Below are 18,989 nucleotides of genomic sequence, written 5' to 3' on the forward strand. Positions count from 1 at the left end.
CCTCTCCGTCAGGATTCATACATGGAATATAACATTTAAGTATAAGGCACTTATACTTTAAGTTATATTCCATATATATTGTCAGAATGTTTGAGAGTGGTTTCGGACCTCCAGGAGTTATAATGCAAAATCTAGTTTTTGGAGGATTCTTCAATTTTCCAAACAGTCAAATTTCAGGATCAGGATGACATTCCAGACAGCCAAATTTCAGGACAATTGAGGATCAGGATGACATTCTAGACTTCTCAAGGTGAATTCGCTCTGCCCTTGATGCATTTCCTTCCCTATCTTTGCCAATTCTCTCAACCACTCACTAACTTAGGTCAAATTTTAGGTCCCTTATGAAATTTCGCTCTGGACCCTTTGGAAGGGTTCGGAGCGAAATTCAAGTTTTGCTCAAATTCCTTGACCTTTTCATCAAATCATCATGTCTAGATTTGTCCAAGGCGTCTGGAAAGGACAGATAGGTCAACTATTCATCAATCAACGCTCAAGACTTCATCACTCACCAATTTGACCTAACTCGGACCTTCAAAGATGATATTCACTCACCAAGCTTCATTGACCTCCTCAAACTCAAACAAGATACAATTAGCAATAAGAGCAAAACTTTGTCCTAAGGAAGACTTTCAAAGATGATCCTAACCCGGAGAATCCACTGACTCACCTTGGCTCAAGCAGAGCCTGCCATCTTAGTGATCCCCCTGGCAACACTTAGCATGCAAAGGCTAATAGACAAAACCCTAAAAGACCTAGAAACAAAACCCTAGAAATCAAAAAGGTAGGGGTCCCCATTTGCAATGGGGCGATGTGTGAATATGTCACAACAGATACACAATTTGATCCCTTAGTGGACTGATATGTTGTTTGAAGGTCAATGGATAGTGATGCTTGAATATTCTTGTAGTAAGGAGAAAAACCTAGGCGAATGGAGCATTGTGCCTTGACACAAGTGCAATCTTCCTTTGCTCATAGACATGAATAATTGACATAAGGGCTGGACTGAAGATTGAATCAAAGGTGTTGATGAAAGCAAGCTGGAGATAGCTATTTAAGGTGACTTCCACTGCCATCCAAATAGTCCAATGCACTTCCATTGCTCCCTCATTGGAGCGAACTTCTTTGATGCATTTCCTTTGCTCCAGTTTTGGAGCGAAGTTTACTTCCATTGCCCAAGCTTTGAAGCGACTTCCTTTGCTCATGCATAGGAGTGAAATTTTTTGAGCAACTTCCTTTGCTCCTTGGGAGGAGTGGTCTCACTTCCGTTGCTCCTTAGAAGGAGCGATCCTTATGCCTCACCTTGGATATTACCTTCCCTTTGCTTATTGACAGAGACATGAATTGGTGGAAGGGATCAAATTGATAGAGGAGTTGATAGAGATGACAAGTATTGATGCACTTCCATTGCTCAAAGCTAGGAGTGATTTCCATTGCTCATGCATTGAAGCGGATTTCCTTTGCTCATCTAGGAGAATACACTTCCTTTGCTCCTCAATTGGAGCGATTTCCATTGCCTCTCAACAGGAGCGAACTTTTGATGCATTTCCTTTGCCTTTCAAAAGGAGCGAAATTCCATTGGTCATGTTTAGGAGCTAACATTTGAAGTCACTTCCTTTGCTCCTCAATTGGAGCGAAATTCACTTCTTGTGCTCATGCCTTGAAGCGAACTTCGTTTGCCACTTTGGAGGAGCGAATTTCCCTTTTGGCTCATTGAAAGAATAAGTATTTTTGGGCACTAAGAATAAAAAATGTTTTAAAATCACCAAGTCGGCCCTATCAACATTTATGATTTTATGTGCAAAACCTTAAGAAGTCGGCCTATCAGGTGAAAGGACGCGCCTATTCCTCTATACGCCTATAAAGAGGCATTCAATTAGACATTTGAATCGTCAATTCAAAACAAATTTCTTCTCCAAAAAGCAGAGCAGCAAATTCAATAACAAGAGCAGCGAATTCAATCATAAGGGAGGCAAATTTGATAACAAGAGCAGCGACTTTAATCAAAGGTGCAGTGAATTGGATCAGGTTATAGAAGCAAGGTAGAAGGAACTTTATCGCTTGAAGAAGATAAAGACTCACACATCAATGCCAGCATGTTTAAATCAAAGACAAATGGGACAAGAGGTCAGCATCAATATCAGCAACATGAGACAAAGTAAATACAACATGAGTATGAAGGCACTCAAGGGAGAAAAAATTTCACAATCTTGAATTTCCTCCGGAAATCCAAGAATCATTGCTAGTACATTGGGTGATTGTTGCAGAAGAGTAAGTCAAAGTTAGAGGATTAGCTTGAACAACATGATATAGTTTGGAAACACGCCTTCGTCATCATCACTGCCAAAGTTTGAAATGTTGAGTATCAAGAGATATTGTTCAATACTCTTTCATGATAATGAATCAAGTTTACAAGTGCAAGTTGAGGTGGCATCCTAATCATCATTCCACCAATCAGAAGAGTTCCACACCAGCATGTCCAGATGCAATGCACTTGACTCACCCATGGGGGCACAAACTCCAATGTACCTACCCTCACTATCTATTGGTCAAATATTCCAGAGAGGACAAATGCCCAAATATTGTAATTATTTCATTGGCTAAGAAGAGTTTGTTCCAACAAACCCTAATTAGGGTTTCTATCATGTAATCTTGGTCGTTGATCTGGATTCGATCCAAGCCATTTATTTGTAAGAGGAGCACTATAAAAGGCTATCTCCCTCATTTGTAAAGGTTAATAGTTAATAGAAAATAGGAGGTTAATAGTAGTTAGAAGTTGGATTAGAATAGGAGGAGGAATTGTTGTTAAGACTTGTAAATGGAGATATTCTTTTCATTGAAGTCGTCGTGAAATGTGTTATTTCAACAAGTCACATGGTTTCTACTTCTCATTTGCTTTCATGTTGATTAGATTGAATGGAGGAATTTGTTGAATGCATTTGTGTGGAATCTATTTAGTCCATACCACTAGCCTCTTGTTGATTATAAGTGTGCCTTCCGTGGTCAACTGGAATTATATGAGCCTAACTTCAATTGTTATACGTCCATTTTTTATGCATTAACTTGAATGGTAATCAATGTTTGATTACCATCAATTGTTATACATCTTTGAATTGCACCTTAGAAGATTGCACTGAGCTTGTGTCAAATTGTTCGGTTTGATGGTGAGACCTTGCGCAGTAGGATTCCATCGAATCATTCACCCATTTTTTTTTGCATTCTAAGTCTTAAGATAGAATTCCTCAACCCTTTCTCTTTTGCCCTTTTTTTAATTCTCCACACAAGTAGATAGAATCTAAGTTCCAACAATTCAAGCATTCAATTATTCGACGTAAGGCCCCTTGAAGAAACAGCAATCACAATGGCCAACTGTGCTTATCCACACGTCGTGACCCAACATTGAAGAACCATGGAGTTATCTCAAGTGATCTTTATGCGAATATTTAGCATTTGAGAGACTTTGATCAAGAGAGGATAAGATACTTTTGGGTATCTTATTTTGTGTTTGCATGTGCCTAAAATACACATCAACAGGCATCAACTTCAGGTTGGACAATGCTCTGAGGGGCAATCCATTTACAACAAATGACATCTTGATGCTTGATAGTCTATGCTATCAACGTATGTCCAGTCAGTAGGCTCTAAACTGCCTTTCCTCTATCCTCATTCTTAGTTTGTGTGCTCTCACCTTGCCCATTCTGGGAACTGGGTGATCAATAAGAGTAGAATTGAGTTAACTGCCAAAAAACTATTGGGATGACCTAACATCCTACAAAGGTTATCACAGATTTAAGAAAACTCAGCTTTTCCCTATAAGCAGGCTTGCCACGAAAACTTTTCAATTAACTTTTTTCTATCCTGATTCCCACTCCATATGCTCTCACCTTGCCCATTCTGGGAACAAGGTGATCAGAAAGAGAAGAATCGAGTTAATTGCAAAAAAACATTGGGGCTTGAGCTAACATCCTACAAGGATATTATAGGTTTAAGAAAACTCAACTTTTCCCCATAAGGAGGATGCCCAAGCATCCAGGTGTGGGTGATTGGAGATGAAATAACATATTGATATAGTCCATTTTTAACTTATTTTAGCATGTTGTGTAGGCCTTTTGAAGGCAGATTTTAATAATTTAATGCAATAAGCATCATTTTTGCTTGCCTGGCATACAAATTTGTTGGTGAGTTTTTAGGTGGGTAAGACAAGGTGATTTAGTTTACCCCTCACCTAGACTCCATCATTGGAGAGATGCTAAACCGAAAGCAAGTATTCCATTCACGGCCATGAATTCTAATCTTCTAGATCAAACACCATAAGTAATTTCTCATCGCTGAACCCATCATCATGGAATAGTTTGAAGCCATGTGAGGGGGAAAACCCTTCTAAGGGAAAGGATGGCGACCAAAGCTATAGACTAAGGCTGAAAATCAGCAATGTCACATATCTATATCAATCTTGGAGAAGAACTGTCAGCACCATCCTTGACCACCATGACAAGGCCAACAACATAGGATCAAGTACCTAATGGAGGATCTCCAGGGCTAAATGGGACAGACTAGACAATCTTGGAAGAAATCACATTACACTCTTCACATTTTTTCTTTCAGTCAAGAAAGGAGAATACTTTGCAAATAGTTATGGCAATCTTTCTCGTTTGTACAAAGGGTAATATGGATTGGTACGATAAAACTGATCTTAGATTATTTTTAGATTAGAAAAAATATAGTAGTAAGCTAGATAATGGGTCAACATGATCTTGTTTTGTTTCTTCCCTATAGTTAATGAGAAATATGTGTTTTGTTCAAACCTACAGGTACTTCTCTTCTTAAAAGTAAATTAATTATGAAGATTTGCTAAGGAAAGCATGTCGCAGAAGCACTTTTAGAAAGTCAAGGTTTTCATTCAGTTTGCAAAGCATTTTATTGGGGAATGCAGATATCATAAATTAGACAAGGAATATATTGAGAGAGAAACCAGAAGTCTAATGAGAAGACTAATTGGACAGATTTTCATTTCCCTACAATTTTTGAACTCTAATATGATTGCAGTAAAAAAAATTCCACATCCAGTTTGTTCACAAACTGTATTCAATATTTATGCATTATCGTTTCCTGCATTTAACAAAGTGGTTTTTTTTTACGTCAAAGAGATATAGAGATCAAAAGAGCAAATAGGCTCTCAGTCAATGCCATTTTTTGTTGGCATGATTTAGGAAAAAAATCAGCAGAAAAAATTAACTCTAGGTAGATAGTACTATTTTTAATATAATATTTGATCATTTACCTTTCCAAACAAAATAACAGAACGGAACCGTGCGAATTTAATATGATAAAAATTTTGAATAATTATGTTTCATAGTTTCAAAGCACATTTTGGGGGATATTATATGCTGCTTTTGCTGAACTGAGTACTCTGGCTATTTTAGGGATACACTACCTATATAAAACAGACTGTTTATAAATGCAATTCGAAGTAATTCCAGGACAGTTCTTCAAGTTTATCTTGTATTAAGTATTTAATGAATCTCATATTATACATAATTGCATGTGTCAAACATTTGAGAGACCTTGACCCCATGAGGAAGGACCATGTTTCCAGATTTATTTATATTGTTTATCACTAGATATTGTTTCTTTTGCTGTAAATTGAAGCTTTTGTTATGTCAAGATTTCAAACTTCTAGGAATTTACATCAAGGTTTATGGAGGAAAAAGAATATTTACCGGAAACATATGTTCTCAAACTCTGCATAAAAATAGTCACAAAGGTAACTTTACTAAAACACTGGACAAACCTTCAAGCTGCAGAAAACAATGCCATAAGAATTGCCGATTCATGAATACAATGGAATATAAATCATCAAAGAACAGTTGAAAGGCAGAAAGAACAATAGGAATATGCAAATATGACCACTCTTTCAAGCAGAGTTTCAGAATACTTCTTCTCCCCTGCCTAGACAAGTATATCCATGTATTGTATACCAGATACTGATATGATACTTTCAGATACAACACAGATACCTTATCTAGATGTACCCTATATGAATGCATGCTTATGTTGTATACAATATGTCCAGATATGGTACCACAACATCTAAAAGATCCCCAATCCAATTTTTACCAGGTCTGGTCCAAAATTTGAGGTTATGTTCAATGTTTATCTGCTGATAAGTCTTTGGCCAGCGTATGTTTGGATGGGTTTGATTGGACTTTGTTTTTCTTTTTGGTTGGTTTTGAAGTATATGCAAGATTTTTGAATATTACATAAAAGAGATTGCTGATTTAACATAACAAATTGCATAACACATAAGGTAGATAATCAAAAAACCTTCTTTTTGCTTAAAAGAGCAATGAACACACCATTAATCTGTGCCCATTGGTCTGATGTAAATTTACAGCCAATAGAAATATAGAAATCAGATCCAAATAATGTTAAAGCCCTAAATGCATTCTAGGGTTTAAAATCCTTCAACCCAAAATGGAGCGGCTGACTAAAATAGAGCTGGAAATAGATAATAATGACCTCTAGTGTTGATATTAATTAGGGAATGGCGGATTCCAATTGCCTTGGGCAACATTGGAATCCGCCCAAAAGGGCTGGCCCCTTTCCTCAAACGTGTAGGGCAGAACCCTATACCTCACGCCAACCTTAAAACCTCGCCTCACAAACTTAAACACTCAATGTGTTGATAAATAGGGCCGACCCTATTCATAAGGCATTTAAGGAAAAATATAATTAAGGTTAATTATAAAGAAAGCCGACCTATCTAAATGGTTTCGCTCCTCATATAAGTAAAGGTAAGAACTCATTGTTATTCATTAAATTCAGTCAGCTTATTCATTCATGCGAAACCTACATGCCTGCCTAAATGTGAACTTCAGGGAGACACATGACATCTACACTTACAACAATCTACATCTGCCATTAGGAAGTGCGAAATCCATCATGAGGAGTCAGCGAATTCCTTGAAGGTCTGCAATCTAGGTTATACTCAGCAAATTCCTTGAAGATCTGCACAGCGAATTCCTTGAAGCTAAGTTACCGGTTCCGGTTCGGTTTCGGGTTCGGATTCGGGTACGGGTTCGCGGATTCGCAAAAAAAAAAAAAAAATTTGGGTACGGGTACGGGTTCATCCGTACATATATATATATATATTTTAATTTTTTTTAATATATATATATATATATATATATATATGTTCAAACTTCAAACATCAAAATTATATATGTTCACAGTTCAAACATACAAATATGAAACATCAAACATACAATGTAACTTTCCCATACAATGATACATAGATGATAACAGATAAATCATAAATCCATAATTGCCAATGCCAATAAATATTCTGATATTGATATATCATAAATCATAAATGTAATATCATATTCATAATTTGCAAAAAAGATAATATTCAAGTTTCAAGTTTCAAAACGTGAAAATGTCATGACACAATAAAGTATAAAGTTAAACATTCAAATTACAAGCCATCTATGGGATTTAAATTCCATATTCATCTTCATCTGAAGCATCCAACCCAAACTCACGGTCATCAAGTGGTTCAAATTCAGCATCAATTGAACCAATATCAAATGGAATGCCACTCCCACTAGCTATGTCTCTCTCAAATTCCATAACCGCCTCGTCTATAGAGACTTGGCAAAGTTGTGCAACTGTAGCATCTAAATCAGCACACTCAGGGGCTAGATCCCAATTCCTTGTTACACCCTCACTATATTCAGGGTCCTTATGTGACAACAAACGAAGGTTGGAGTGTACGTAGACCAAATCCTCAGCTTTCTTTGCACCCAAATGATTACGTTTGACTGAGTGGATGAAGGAGTATGTACTCCAATTCCGCTCAGCTGAAGAAGAACTTGCAACCTGTTAAAAGTTAAAACATAATTAGAAATTTACAAATTAAAATTATAAAATAAAAAAATGATAGCATCAAATGGAATTGGAAAACTATAAAAATAAAAAATAAAAAGATACATACTTGGGAGTTAAGTTTAATTGCAAGAGGCTGCAAGTAAATGGAGCCTTGACCATGTACATACCACCACTCATCAGCATCCATCCCATATCTAGCATTAAGAGCTACAACATTATGATTTTTTGCAGATACAAATTGGCCAAACTCCCTCATGACAATATTTCTTGTCTCCTCATCTTGATATATCTTTTTAAAGGCAGCCCTATAGCCAGAAGCAACCTCTGCATCTCTATATGGTGGCACCCTCCTTGGTGTTGCAAGCATCTCTGCACTATAAAATTTTGGCGTCAAAGCAAATGCTAAGAGATGCAAGGGGGTGGTCATCTTGTTCCAACGGTCAACAACAATTTTCTGCACAACTTTGAAAAATGTTTCCGTTGGGTCATTTTCTTTTCTATTTATTACTTCTTTTATTTTTTCCACCATGCAATCCATGCCATCATAAATCTCGCCCAAACATGGGCGATCAGTATCAGCATACCTGATCATGCTCATGATGGGCTCAGTGAAATTCAAAACATATTCCACATCATCCCACCATTTCTCACTAAGGATCAATGCTCTTACTTTTATAGCTCTTTCTGTGTGGGACTGCTTCCATACACTCCACAAGCTGTTGATGACCATAGAACTCAAGGCGTCTCGCACCTTCAGAAGTCGTCTTAAGACGAGCGTGTGAGATGCAAATCGTGTTTCAGCAACCTAACATGACATAACAAAATACACAACATATATCAAATGCAAGTCTATAAAAAATACAAATTTAAAACTAAAAAATTAAAAAATAAAATTTAAAATTAGTAATTATAAATTACCTTCAACAACTCCAACTTGGAGAAGGTCCTGAAAATGGCTTGTGACATATGATGATTAGTCACAAACATTTGAATCTCCTCGCCCTCCGCATATAGTTTTTTCACCCAATCAATTTGTGTGCCAAGCTTTTGCATGATTAAAAAGATGTGACCATATGTAGCCTCCACTATAGTCCCTGCTGCCCTACAATTTTTAGCATTGTCAGTTACAACTTGGACAACATTTTGAGGCCCCACCATGTCAATGCATTCTATCAAGATATTGGCAATGAAACTTGCATCTTTCACTTGCCCCTCACAATCCACTGCTTTCAAAAACATTGCCCCTTTAGGACACACTGCTATAACATTGATCAATGGCCTATTTTTACAATCTTTCCATCCATCAGAAACAATGGTCACACCTGTTTCCTGCCATGTATCTTTGATGACCTTCAACTGTAACTCTATGGATGCTTTCTCCTTTGCCAATAAGGTGGTTCTCACCTTTTCATACCCTGGACAAACATAATCAGAAGGTGTATTGCAAAGAGTATGCACCATGTCCCGAAAGTAAGGTGATCTAACAAGGTTGAAAGGAAGCCCATTGCCATAAAGGCAACGTGCAATTTTGGAATCTGCAATCTCTCTCAGTTCATTTTTGAAGGCAAAATCCAATGGGCCTCTTTTCCGTGAAGCCACAACATTCTGATTCTCTACTGCATCAACTGGTGGGTTTTGCATGAAAGGATGTGAACCAGCTGGTCTTGTGGAGCCCATGCTACTAGAAGGCCTCTTAGACATTGAGCTTTGATGGACAAGAGGATGATCAGTCTTTGCTTTGCTACTTCTCCTATCAGCTTCCTCTTGTTCTCTAATATATCCCAAAACTAGAGCTTTTGGCAGCCCCTTGCCATCTGATCCCTTACAAAATTTTATTCCACGCCCAGGGATGAAACAAAGGTGGCCTTTCACTCGATAGTATGAGCTGGTATACTCAGTGCCACAATGGTTGCATTGCCAAACAAAACCCCCACCACCAGACACTGGCTTGATCATTGTTGTATAATGCCAAAGTGGTGAATCTTGATCAATTTTAAAGGGGGTATTTTCATTTCGGACATTTGCAACTGAACTAGAGCTTGCACTTGCACTTCCAGTTCCAGCCATTATGTATGATTATATGAATAGTGCACCTAAAATGAAAAGAGAATGCACAACATTATTGAAAAAAATTATTAAAATTTTGGTATTATAACCCCATACTATGCATACAAAGTGTAAAAAAATATACAAGACTTCTTTAAAAAAAATTAAAAAAACTTTAAAAAACTTTAAAAAAAATTTTAAAAATTTGAAAAAAACTTGGAAAAATTCTTGAAAACTTGAAAAAAATTCAGATTCACTTACCTTTAATGGCTAAATCTTTCTTCTCCAGTGATTCCTATGCCTTTGATGCGTGTCTCACACCTTCGTAGTCGTCACCTTCGAAGAAAAATACAAAAACTAAGAACCCTGATTGTAGAGAAAAAATCTTCAAAAATGCAAGTAGAATAGGTTGAATGCATGTTTTGATGCATGAAATGCATTATAGAGGGGCGGATTAGGGTTTAGATGTATTTAGAAAATTAAAAATATTGTTTTTTTATTGTTTTTAAATGCTTTCTAACCCGTGGGCCCCGTTTTTGGGAACCCACGGGCTTGGGTTCACCCGGGTCCTCCTGGGTTCTCCCTGGGTCCCGCCCGGGTCCTGCCCAGGCGGCTGGGTTCCCTGTGGGTCCTGCCATGCAGGACCCACAGGGAACCCAGCCGCCTGGGCAGGACCCGGGGGGGACCCAGGGCGAACCGGACCAGGACCAGGACCGGGCACGGACCAGGACCAGGACCCAGGCAAAAAAGGGGAGAACCGGTATCATAGCCTTGAAGGTCTGCAATCTAGGTTATACTCAGCGAATTCCTTGAAGTTCTGCACAGCAAATTTCTTGAAGGTCTGCAATCTAGGTTAAGGGAGCAGCAGCATCCATCTCTCATATGACAGCAAGCGATTTTGAAGGCAGCCATCTCAATCTGCCATACCTCTTGTGACAGCAACATCTAAAACTACAAATACATGAGATAAGTGTTGTAATGATTGCATAATTATAATCCATAATCAAATCTGAGGATCTTTTCTGGCTGGGTTTTTCCTCCTAGGAAGTTTTCCCAGGGTAACTGTGCCTTGTCTTTATTTCTTTCTCTTTCTTTACTATGCTTAAATCTGAAACTATAAATCTCTAATCTAATTAATCTAATCAGTAAACAAATTCTGATTTTCTGAGTTTTAGTTAATCTGAAAGTGTTAAAATTAACATGGTATCAAAGCTATAGGCTAGATCAACTTTCAGATTTTGGAATTTAGTACTCCTTTATTTCCAGATTGTTGTCGCATTTGCAGGTCAGGTCAATGGGGTTGAAAGTTGAAGATAGGCTTGATGGGAATCTCAATTTTACAACATGGAAGGTTCGAATCAAGTTGGCTCTAGAGGAGAAGATCTTCTCCAATTCATAGAAGCGAAAAAGCTAACTGAACCTACAGTGCAGCTGAGCTAAAACAATTCAAAAAGGATGTTGTCAAGGCCAGGAAGATTCTCATTGATTTAGTCAAAGACCACCTAGTCACCTCTATTGCCTCATTTACTACTGCAAGGGAAATGTTCAGCCATCTACAAGGTACATATGAAGTTACAATCTCAGTAGGGCAATTACTTTAAGACAGCAACTACTTAATATCAAAATGGCAAAAGAAGATTCTGCCATTTCCTACTTTATGAGAATTTCAGAACTACAGAATCAGCTAGGTTTAATTGGTCATAACATGGAAGACAAAGACCTTGTCATGATTACCCTAAATGGTCTACCTCACTCATGGGAGTCATTTATCCAAACAATAAGTGGCAGAACTGAGTTACCTACCCTTGATCGCCTTAAGAATGATTGCATCCAAGAAGAGTCTCACCTCATCACAAGAGGGCAAACCAAAAGTCCCCATGTAGATGATCAACACATGCTTGCAGCCCAATGTAAGAAAGGGGGAAATTGGAAGAAGCCTTATCCAAAAAGAAATAGGGAATTCAGACCATTTAGTTCCCAACACCCTTGGAAGAAACCAAGAGATACCTCGAGTGTCCGATGTTTTAGATGTGACAAATTTGGTCACTATGCTAAAGAATGTCAGAATAACCCTACCCAAAAAGAAGCCAACCTAAATGAAGTCTCAAAACAAAATGATGACTTCTTATTCATCTCCGCTCTGTCTAGCAGTATTCCTACAGACAGTAATACATGGCTGATTGACAGTGGTGCTTCCAGGCACATCACAGGCTATTGTGATCATCTTTCAGACTTAGTAGAAAAGGATACCAGCCTTCACGTGGTAATTGGTGATGACGCTCATTATTCGGTAAGAGGTTCTGGCTCTACTTCTTTAAATTTAGACTCTGGTATTTCTCTGCACCTTAGTGATATCTTGTTTGTTCCTGGAATTAAAAGAAACCTAATTTCCATTTCTGCTCTAGAAGATAAAGGTTATCAAATTGCATTTTTTGAGGGAAAAGTTCTTGCTTGGCCTAAGAAATCCAGTTTTAAATCTGCTCGTATAATCGGTCATAGATATGATAGTCTTTATAAGCTCTCTACTAACCCTATTCAAGCCCTCATTAATGAGGCTCCTGAATCCTGTGAGCTATGGCATAGAAGATTTGGACACTTGCATTATCAAACTCTTCCCTCTCTTGAAAAGTTAGTCAGAGGTATGCCCAAACTCAGTCAAATTCATGATAATACTTGCAAAGGTTGTGCTATAGGTAAAAATGTTAAAAGTCCTTTTCATAAAAGTGAAAATAGAGCTAAAGACAAACTAGAACTTGTTCACTCTGATTTATGTCGTCCTATGTCTATAGCATCTCCTAGTGGATTTCTTTATTACGTAATCTTCATAGATGATTTCTCTAGGAAAACTTGGATCTACTTCTTAAAATCTAAAGAATCTAATGAAGTCATAAGTAAATTTAAAGAGTTTAAGGCATTAACTGAAACTCCTCTGGTAAAAGAATTAAATGTCTAAGATCTGACAATGGAGGTGAGTACACCTCCGGTAGCTTTTATGATTTTTGTGTTGAGTCGAGAATTAAAAGGGAGTTTTGTGTTCCATACAATCCTCAACAAAATGGAGTTGCTGAAAGAAAGAATAGGACTATTGTTTAGGCTGCAAAGGCTATGATTCACGATCAAGATTTGCAGACCTTCCTATGGGCTGAGGCTTCTAGAACAGCAGTGTATATCCAGAATAGATGTCCACACTGTGTCCTAAAGTTCATGACCCCTGAAGAAGCCTTCACAGGATCCAAACCAGACATCAGTCACCTCAGAATCTTTGGAAGTCCCGTTTATGTTCATGTGCCCAAGGAAAAGCGATCCAAGTTGGAACCCTCCGGAAAGAAAGGCATGCTAGTCGGCTACAATAAATCATCTGAGGCATTCAGGATACACATCCCGGGTCAAATGTATGTTGAGGTAAGTAGGGATGTTACATTTGAATAAAACATTGCTTTTAAGAAATCAAAAGGTTCCTGTGTTATTGATGAAGCTAATGACAATCAAGATATGAATGTTGATACTAACCCTGAGATTCAGAGGGAGCTGGTTGAACCTCCGCCTCAAGAAGAACATAACGATCCACCAGAGCCCATGAATCCCACTGATATTCCTAGTGACATTGTCGTTACCAAAAAGAGGCCTCTTTGGGTAAGAAAGACCATTCAAGAAGCCGAAAGATTTGCTGCTCCCAGTGGCACCTTCCATGAAACTAAGAGACCTCAAGTATTCTCCAACTACGTTGCATTGATGTGCAATCTCATTGAAACTGAACCTTGCAATGTTGAAGAAGCCTTGAATCATCATGCCTGGAAGCTTGCTATGGATGAAGAGTATCAGTCAATCATCAAGAATGATGTTTGGGATATTGTGCCCAAACCCAAAGGTAAATCTGTTGTTTCCTCTAAATGGTTATTTAAAATTAAACATAATGCTGATGGTAGTATTGAAAAATATAAGGCTAGATTTGTAGCTCGTGGTTTTTCTCAAAAGGAAGGCATAGACTATGAAGAAACTTTTGCTCCTGTTGCTAGATGTACTTCTATTAGAACGATAATAGCCATTGCTGCTGCTAGAGGTTGGAATCTACATCAGATGGATGTTAAGACTACCTTCCTTAATGGTGTCATTGAGGAAGAAGTCTATATTGAACAAACTAAGGGTTATGAGATTCAGGATAGATTAACTCATGTGTGCAGGTTGAAGAAAGCTTTGTATGGCCTTAAACAAGCTCCTCGTGCTTGGTATGAAAGAATTGATAAATACTTGTTAAGTCTAGGTTTTTGTAAAAATGATGCCGACTCTAACATATACTTTAAGTTAGCCAATGATGAAATGCTAATTCTAGTTCTATATGTGGATGACTTATTTCTTACTGGTAAAGATGAAATTATTAGATGCAAGAAAGAACTAGCTTCAGAATTTGAAATGAAAGACTTAGGTCTAATGCATTATTTTCTAGGTCTAGAAGTATGGCAAAGATCTAACAAAATCTTTCTAAGTCAAGGAAAGTATACTATTGACATTTTGAAAAGATTTAGAATGATGGATTGTAAACCTATGTCTACTCCTATGGAATCTAACTTAAAGAAGTTAAGTGTTTCTGCAGCTAACTCTGATTTTGCAGATCCATCAGAGTACCGGCAGTTGATTGGATCACTGATGTATCTAGTTAACACTAGACCAGACATATGTTTTGTTGTGAATGCTCTCAGCCAGTTTATGAGCATGCCCAAACATGTTCATCTTGTTGCAGCCAAGCACATCCTAAGGTACTTGCGAGGCACAATTGGTTTTGGGCTGAAGTATCCACTTAACACTTCAATAACCTTGGAAGGTTATTCAGATGCAGACTGGGTTGGAAGCGTCAAAGACAGGAAAAGCACCTCTAGTATTTGTTTTAGCTTGGGATCCGCAGTGATCTCTTGGGCTTGCAGAAAACAATCCTCAATGGCATTGAGTACTGCTAAAGCTGAGTATATTGCAGCAAGTGTAGCTTCTAGAGAAGCAGTGCGGCTTCGTAAGCTTCTTGCTGGGTTGTTTGGTTAGCCTTGGGATCCTACAGTTATTCACTGTGGTAATCAAAGTTGTATCAAAATGTCTATCAATCCAATTTTTCATGACAGGTCAAAACATGTGGAAACCCATTATCATTTCATTCGGCATATGGTGCAAAGAGGTGCTATTCAGCTGAAGTATGTTAGCACTGATGAGCAGGTTGTAGATATTCTTACCAAGCCTCTATCCAAAGTGAAGTTTGTGTACTTCAGGGACAGACTTGGTATTGTGGAAAATGAAAGCCTAATTGAGAGGGAGTCTCAATTTCAGTGATACATTGTGTTGTATCAAACCACCCTCTGCGGGCAATGTAAGGTGGTATTGTAATCTTCTCAAGGAGAAGTGTAATTTTTAACCATCCTCTACGAGCAATGTAAGATGGTATTGTAATCTTCTCAGGGAGAAGTGTAATTATTAACCATCCTCTGTGGGCAATGTAAGATGGTATTGTAATCTTCTCAGGGAGAAGTGTAATTGTTGACCATCCTCTGTGGGCAATGTAAGATGGTAGAAAAGATCCTCTCCACCCTCTGCGGGTAATGTAAGGTGGATCCAGTCTATGCTTGTGTGCGAGCTGGAAGATTATATTATGTAATTCCATTCTTTGCTTGTGTGCAAGATGGAAGATTATAGTTATGTTTCTCCTCCCTAATTAAGAGGGAGTGTTGATATTAATTAGGGAATGGCGGATTCCAATTGCCTTGGGCAACATTGGAATCCGCCCAAAAGGGTTGGCCCCTTTCCTCAAACGTGTAGGGCAAAGCCCTATACCTCACGGCAACCTTAAAACCTCGCCTCACAAACTTAAACACTCAACGTGTTGATAAATAGGGCCAACCCTATTCATAAGGCATTTAAGGAAAAATATAATCAAGGTTAATTATAAAGAAAGCCGACCTATCTAAAAGGTTTCGCTCCTCATATAAGTAAAGGTAAGAACTCATTGTTATTCATTCAATTCAGTCAGCTTATTCATTCATGCGAAACCTACATACCTACCTAAATGCGAACTTCAGGGAGACACATGACATCTGCACTTACAGCAATCAACATCTGCCATTAGGAGGTGCGAAATCCATCATGAGGAGTCAGCGAATTCCTTGAAGATCTGCAATCTAGGTTATACTCAGCAAATTCCTTGAAGATCTGCACAACGAATTCCTTGAAGGTCTGCACAGCGAATTTCTTGACGGTCTGCAATCTAGGTTAAGGGAGCAGCAACATCCATCTCTCATATGACAGCAAGTGAATGTTGAAGGCAGCCATCTCAATCTGCCATACCTCTTGTGACAGCAACATCTGAACCTACAAATACATGAGATAAGTGTTGTAATGATTGCATAATTATAATCCATAATCAGATCTGAGGATCTTTTCTGGCTGGGTTTTTCCTCCTAGGAGGTTTTCCCAGGGTAACTGTGCCTTGTCCTTATTTCTTTCTCTGTCTTTACTATGCTTAAATCTGAAACTATAAATCTCTAATCTAATTAATCTAATCAGTAAACAAATACTGATTTTCTGAGTTTTAGTTAATCTGAAAGTCTTAAAATCAACATCTAGAAGGTCTGCCCTGCAACCAATTGTAGAAAATCTACCCTCCAACTGATAGATCTGCTCATAAGTCCCCAAAGAAGGCTGCCATATTGTTGGTAAACGGATTTGTTGCTTTAAGAAACTTTCTTGAAAAACTCTGTTTTGCCCTGTAATTAGCAACAAAGCGTTCACAACAGTTGAAGAATCACAAAAACAAAAGAATGGTAATTCTTCTCTGCGTTTGAGAGGGGCAGCTCCCTCGTATAATGGGGGTATTTGGATTTTTTTAAAATTTAAAGAACGAACAATAAAAAAAGATTGAACGCCAAATAAGGTATGAATCTAGATTAAAATAAATTCCATATAATCAAGTTTGAGATACCACAACTTGAAATAAACTTCTTCACATTCAATGTTAAAGGGAAAGCATTAGGTAATCATCAATTAAACATAAGAACATTGATAATAACCCATGAGAATAAGTTGAACACACATCCAAATTGATCTCTATCGCTTAATTGCTTGAATAACACTATCCAAGTCTCTTATACAAAGCTTGTGAAAAAGTGGAATCCTTACATTGAATAATAATGAGGTATATATAGGTGAAGTGGTAACCACCTGAGGTAACTACCCTAACCACCTTTGTAACTACTTTATAACTTCCTCAACTTCTTGAAATAACTTCCTCAACTTTGGGAAAAATAACTACTTAGAATAACTACCCAAAATGAGAACTTAGGATAACTACCTCATATGAAAAGAGCCAAGATTATCCTTTATTACAATAAAGAAATAGAGATGAAAGAAAGGAAACTCGATCGTGAGAGTTATTTACAAAGAAAGACAAAAACATGATGCAAGTAACACAACAAAAATGAAGACTATACAAAATGCAACTCTGCACTTATTCTAAGCTAACTCCTTGCATTGCCGATGAGGTTGTTGCTTCTATAGGCACATTAGGTTGTCCAGGTCCTTTGTCTCTGAAGATTTTGAAAAGTCGAATGGCCGAAGTGACAGATTTTCCTTTGGGAATTAGGATGTTAGCTATCCTCATTTTCCATGTCTTCAAGTTTCTATGAATGCCACTTAGTTCTGTCACCATGCTGAGTGTCTGAGGCATAGAAGTTCTCAAGGAATAGTAAATATCAATCAACCTTTCGATGGTATTCTCACTGAAATTTGTCCTATTAAAAAGTTGTTGATCTACCACGTTCTGGAAGCTATTCTGTAACACCTGCAAGTCTTCCATCAATGTCACATTTGGGAGAAGAGCAGTGAGTTGTCCTTGGAGTTTGACACACACTTGATCACATGAAAGCATGAGCTTTTCTAACTCTGATGAAACTCGATCTATGATCACTAGTTTCCAGTTAATGCTTTCTATCCATATCTCTGGATAATCTTTTTCATTACTAGGCAAGATTTTCTCGATTGCAAGGGTGTCCATTCCAATTTCTATCATTTGTTCAAAATCATTCACAATTTCTTTCCAAGTTGCCTCCTCTTTCTTGACATTCTTCAAGTCTTGCTCAATAGTATTTTTCTTTATTAAGGCCTCATCATGGATAGATTTTGCTTGGACTAGGAAATCACATGCAAGAGTTTTGACCTTTTCTACCCAACCTTCAATTACCTTTCCATAGGCTTGGTACTTTTGAAGATTATCCATAACATTCCTTTCAATTTCTCCCTCTGGTGTCAATATAATTGGCTGGCAATCTACACTTAGTGGCACAGTGGAGGTATCAACTACGGATTTCAAGTAAGAAGACAAAGTGTGCACTTGTTGTTTCAATTGATCCTTGGATTGCTTATCCTTTTCACTTCTCTCCACCATTCTGGCTGCCATCACATTAAAGCTATGAATATCAGACTCATGAGAAGAAGGTCCCATATCAATCTTTGTCACAACAAAGTCCGCAGAGGTGGCCTCATTTGTATCTTTCTCAGATATGGGTTGAGCAATCTCTAAGCACATATTCTTTGAATTTGGATCAGTTTTTATCTTGAGGATACTTTGAGTTTCTTCGGTTTTTCAGCTCTTCCAAAGAGATCAGATATGCTACTAAATTCAGGTACCACTAGCTTTTCTACCTTCCTCTTCTTCAATAGACTTTGTTCTAACCATGGGAAAGAAGAATTTTCTGTAGACTCTTGGATTATTTCTTGTCTTGCTACCATTGTTGTTGTCACCTCTCTGATTTCTTCAAATTGATCGCTTGGATTGCTTGGAAATGATGAATCCATGACTAAAGTATTTTGTTGTGCTCCTTGTCGTAGGGATTCAATAGGAACTGAGGGAGATATGGAATGCATTCCATCATCAAATCTTGTGTCATCCAAAATTTCCACTGGAACATCAAATCTTGTGTCATCCAAAATTTCCACTGGAACTTGATCCTTTACTTGACTTGCAATAGAATTTTCTTCTATGTCTTTTGCTCTGGATTTCTTCCTCTTTTGTCGGGGTTAATCAC

General features: G+C 37.8%; 2 protein-coding genes across 3 annotated transcripts in view; both read right to left on the reverse strand.

The window, feature by feature from the left end:
* LOC131032306 (thioredoxin-like 4, chloroplastic) overlaps positions 1-18,989 on the reverse strand; it is a 111,535-nt gene that overhangs the window by 25,946 nt on the left and 66,600 nt on the right. The gene's annotated exons all lie outside the window — the stretch shown is intronic.
* On the reverse strand, positions 7,467-8,093 carry LOC131857418 (uncharacterized). Its single transcript, XM_059209960.1, has 2 exons — positions 7,994-8,093; positions 7,467-7,878 (listed from the first exon to the last, which is right to left on the reverse strand). The coding sequence occupies exons 1-2, from the start codon at positions 8,072-8,074 to the stop codon at positions 7,495-7,497; spliced, it is 465 nt and encodes a 154-aa protein (XP_059065943.1). The 5' UTR covers positions 8,075-8,093; the 3' UTR covers positions 7,467-7,494.

This window comes from Cryptomeria japonica, chromosome 8, assembly GCF_030272615.1.
Source record: "Cryptomeria japonica chromosome 8, Sugi_1.0, whole genome shotgun sequence".
Lineage (NCBI taxonomy): Eukaryota > Viridiplantae > Streptophyta > Pinopsida > Cupressales > Cupressaceae > Cryptomeria > Cryptomeria japonica.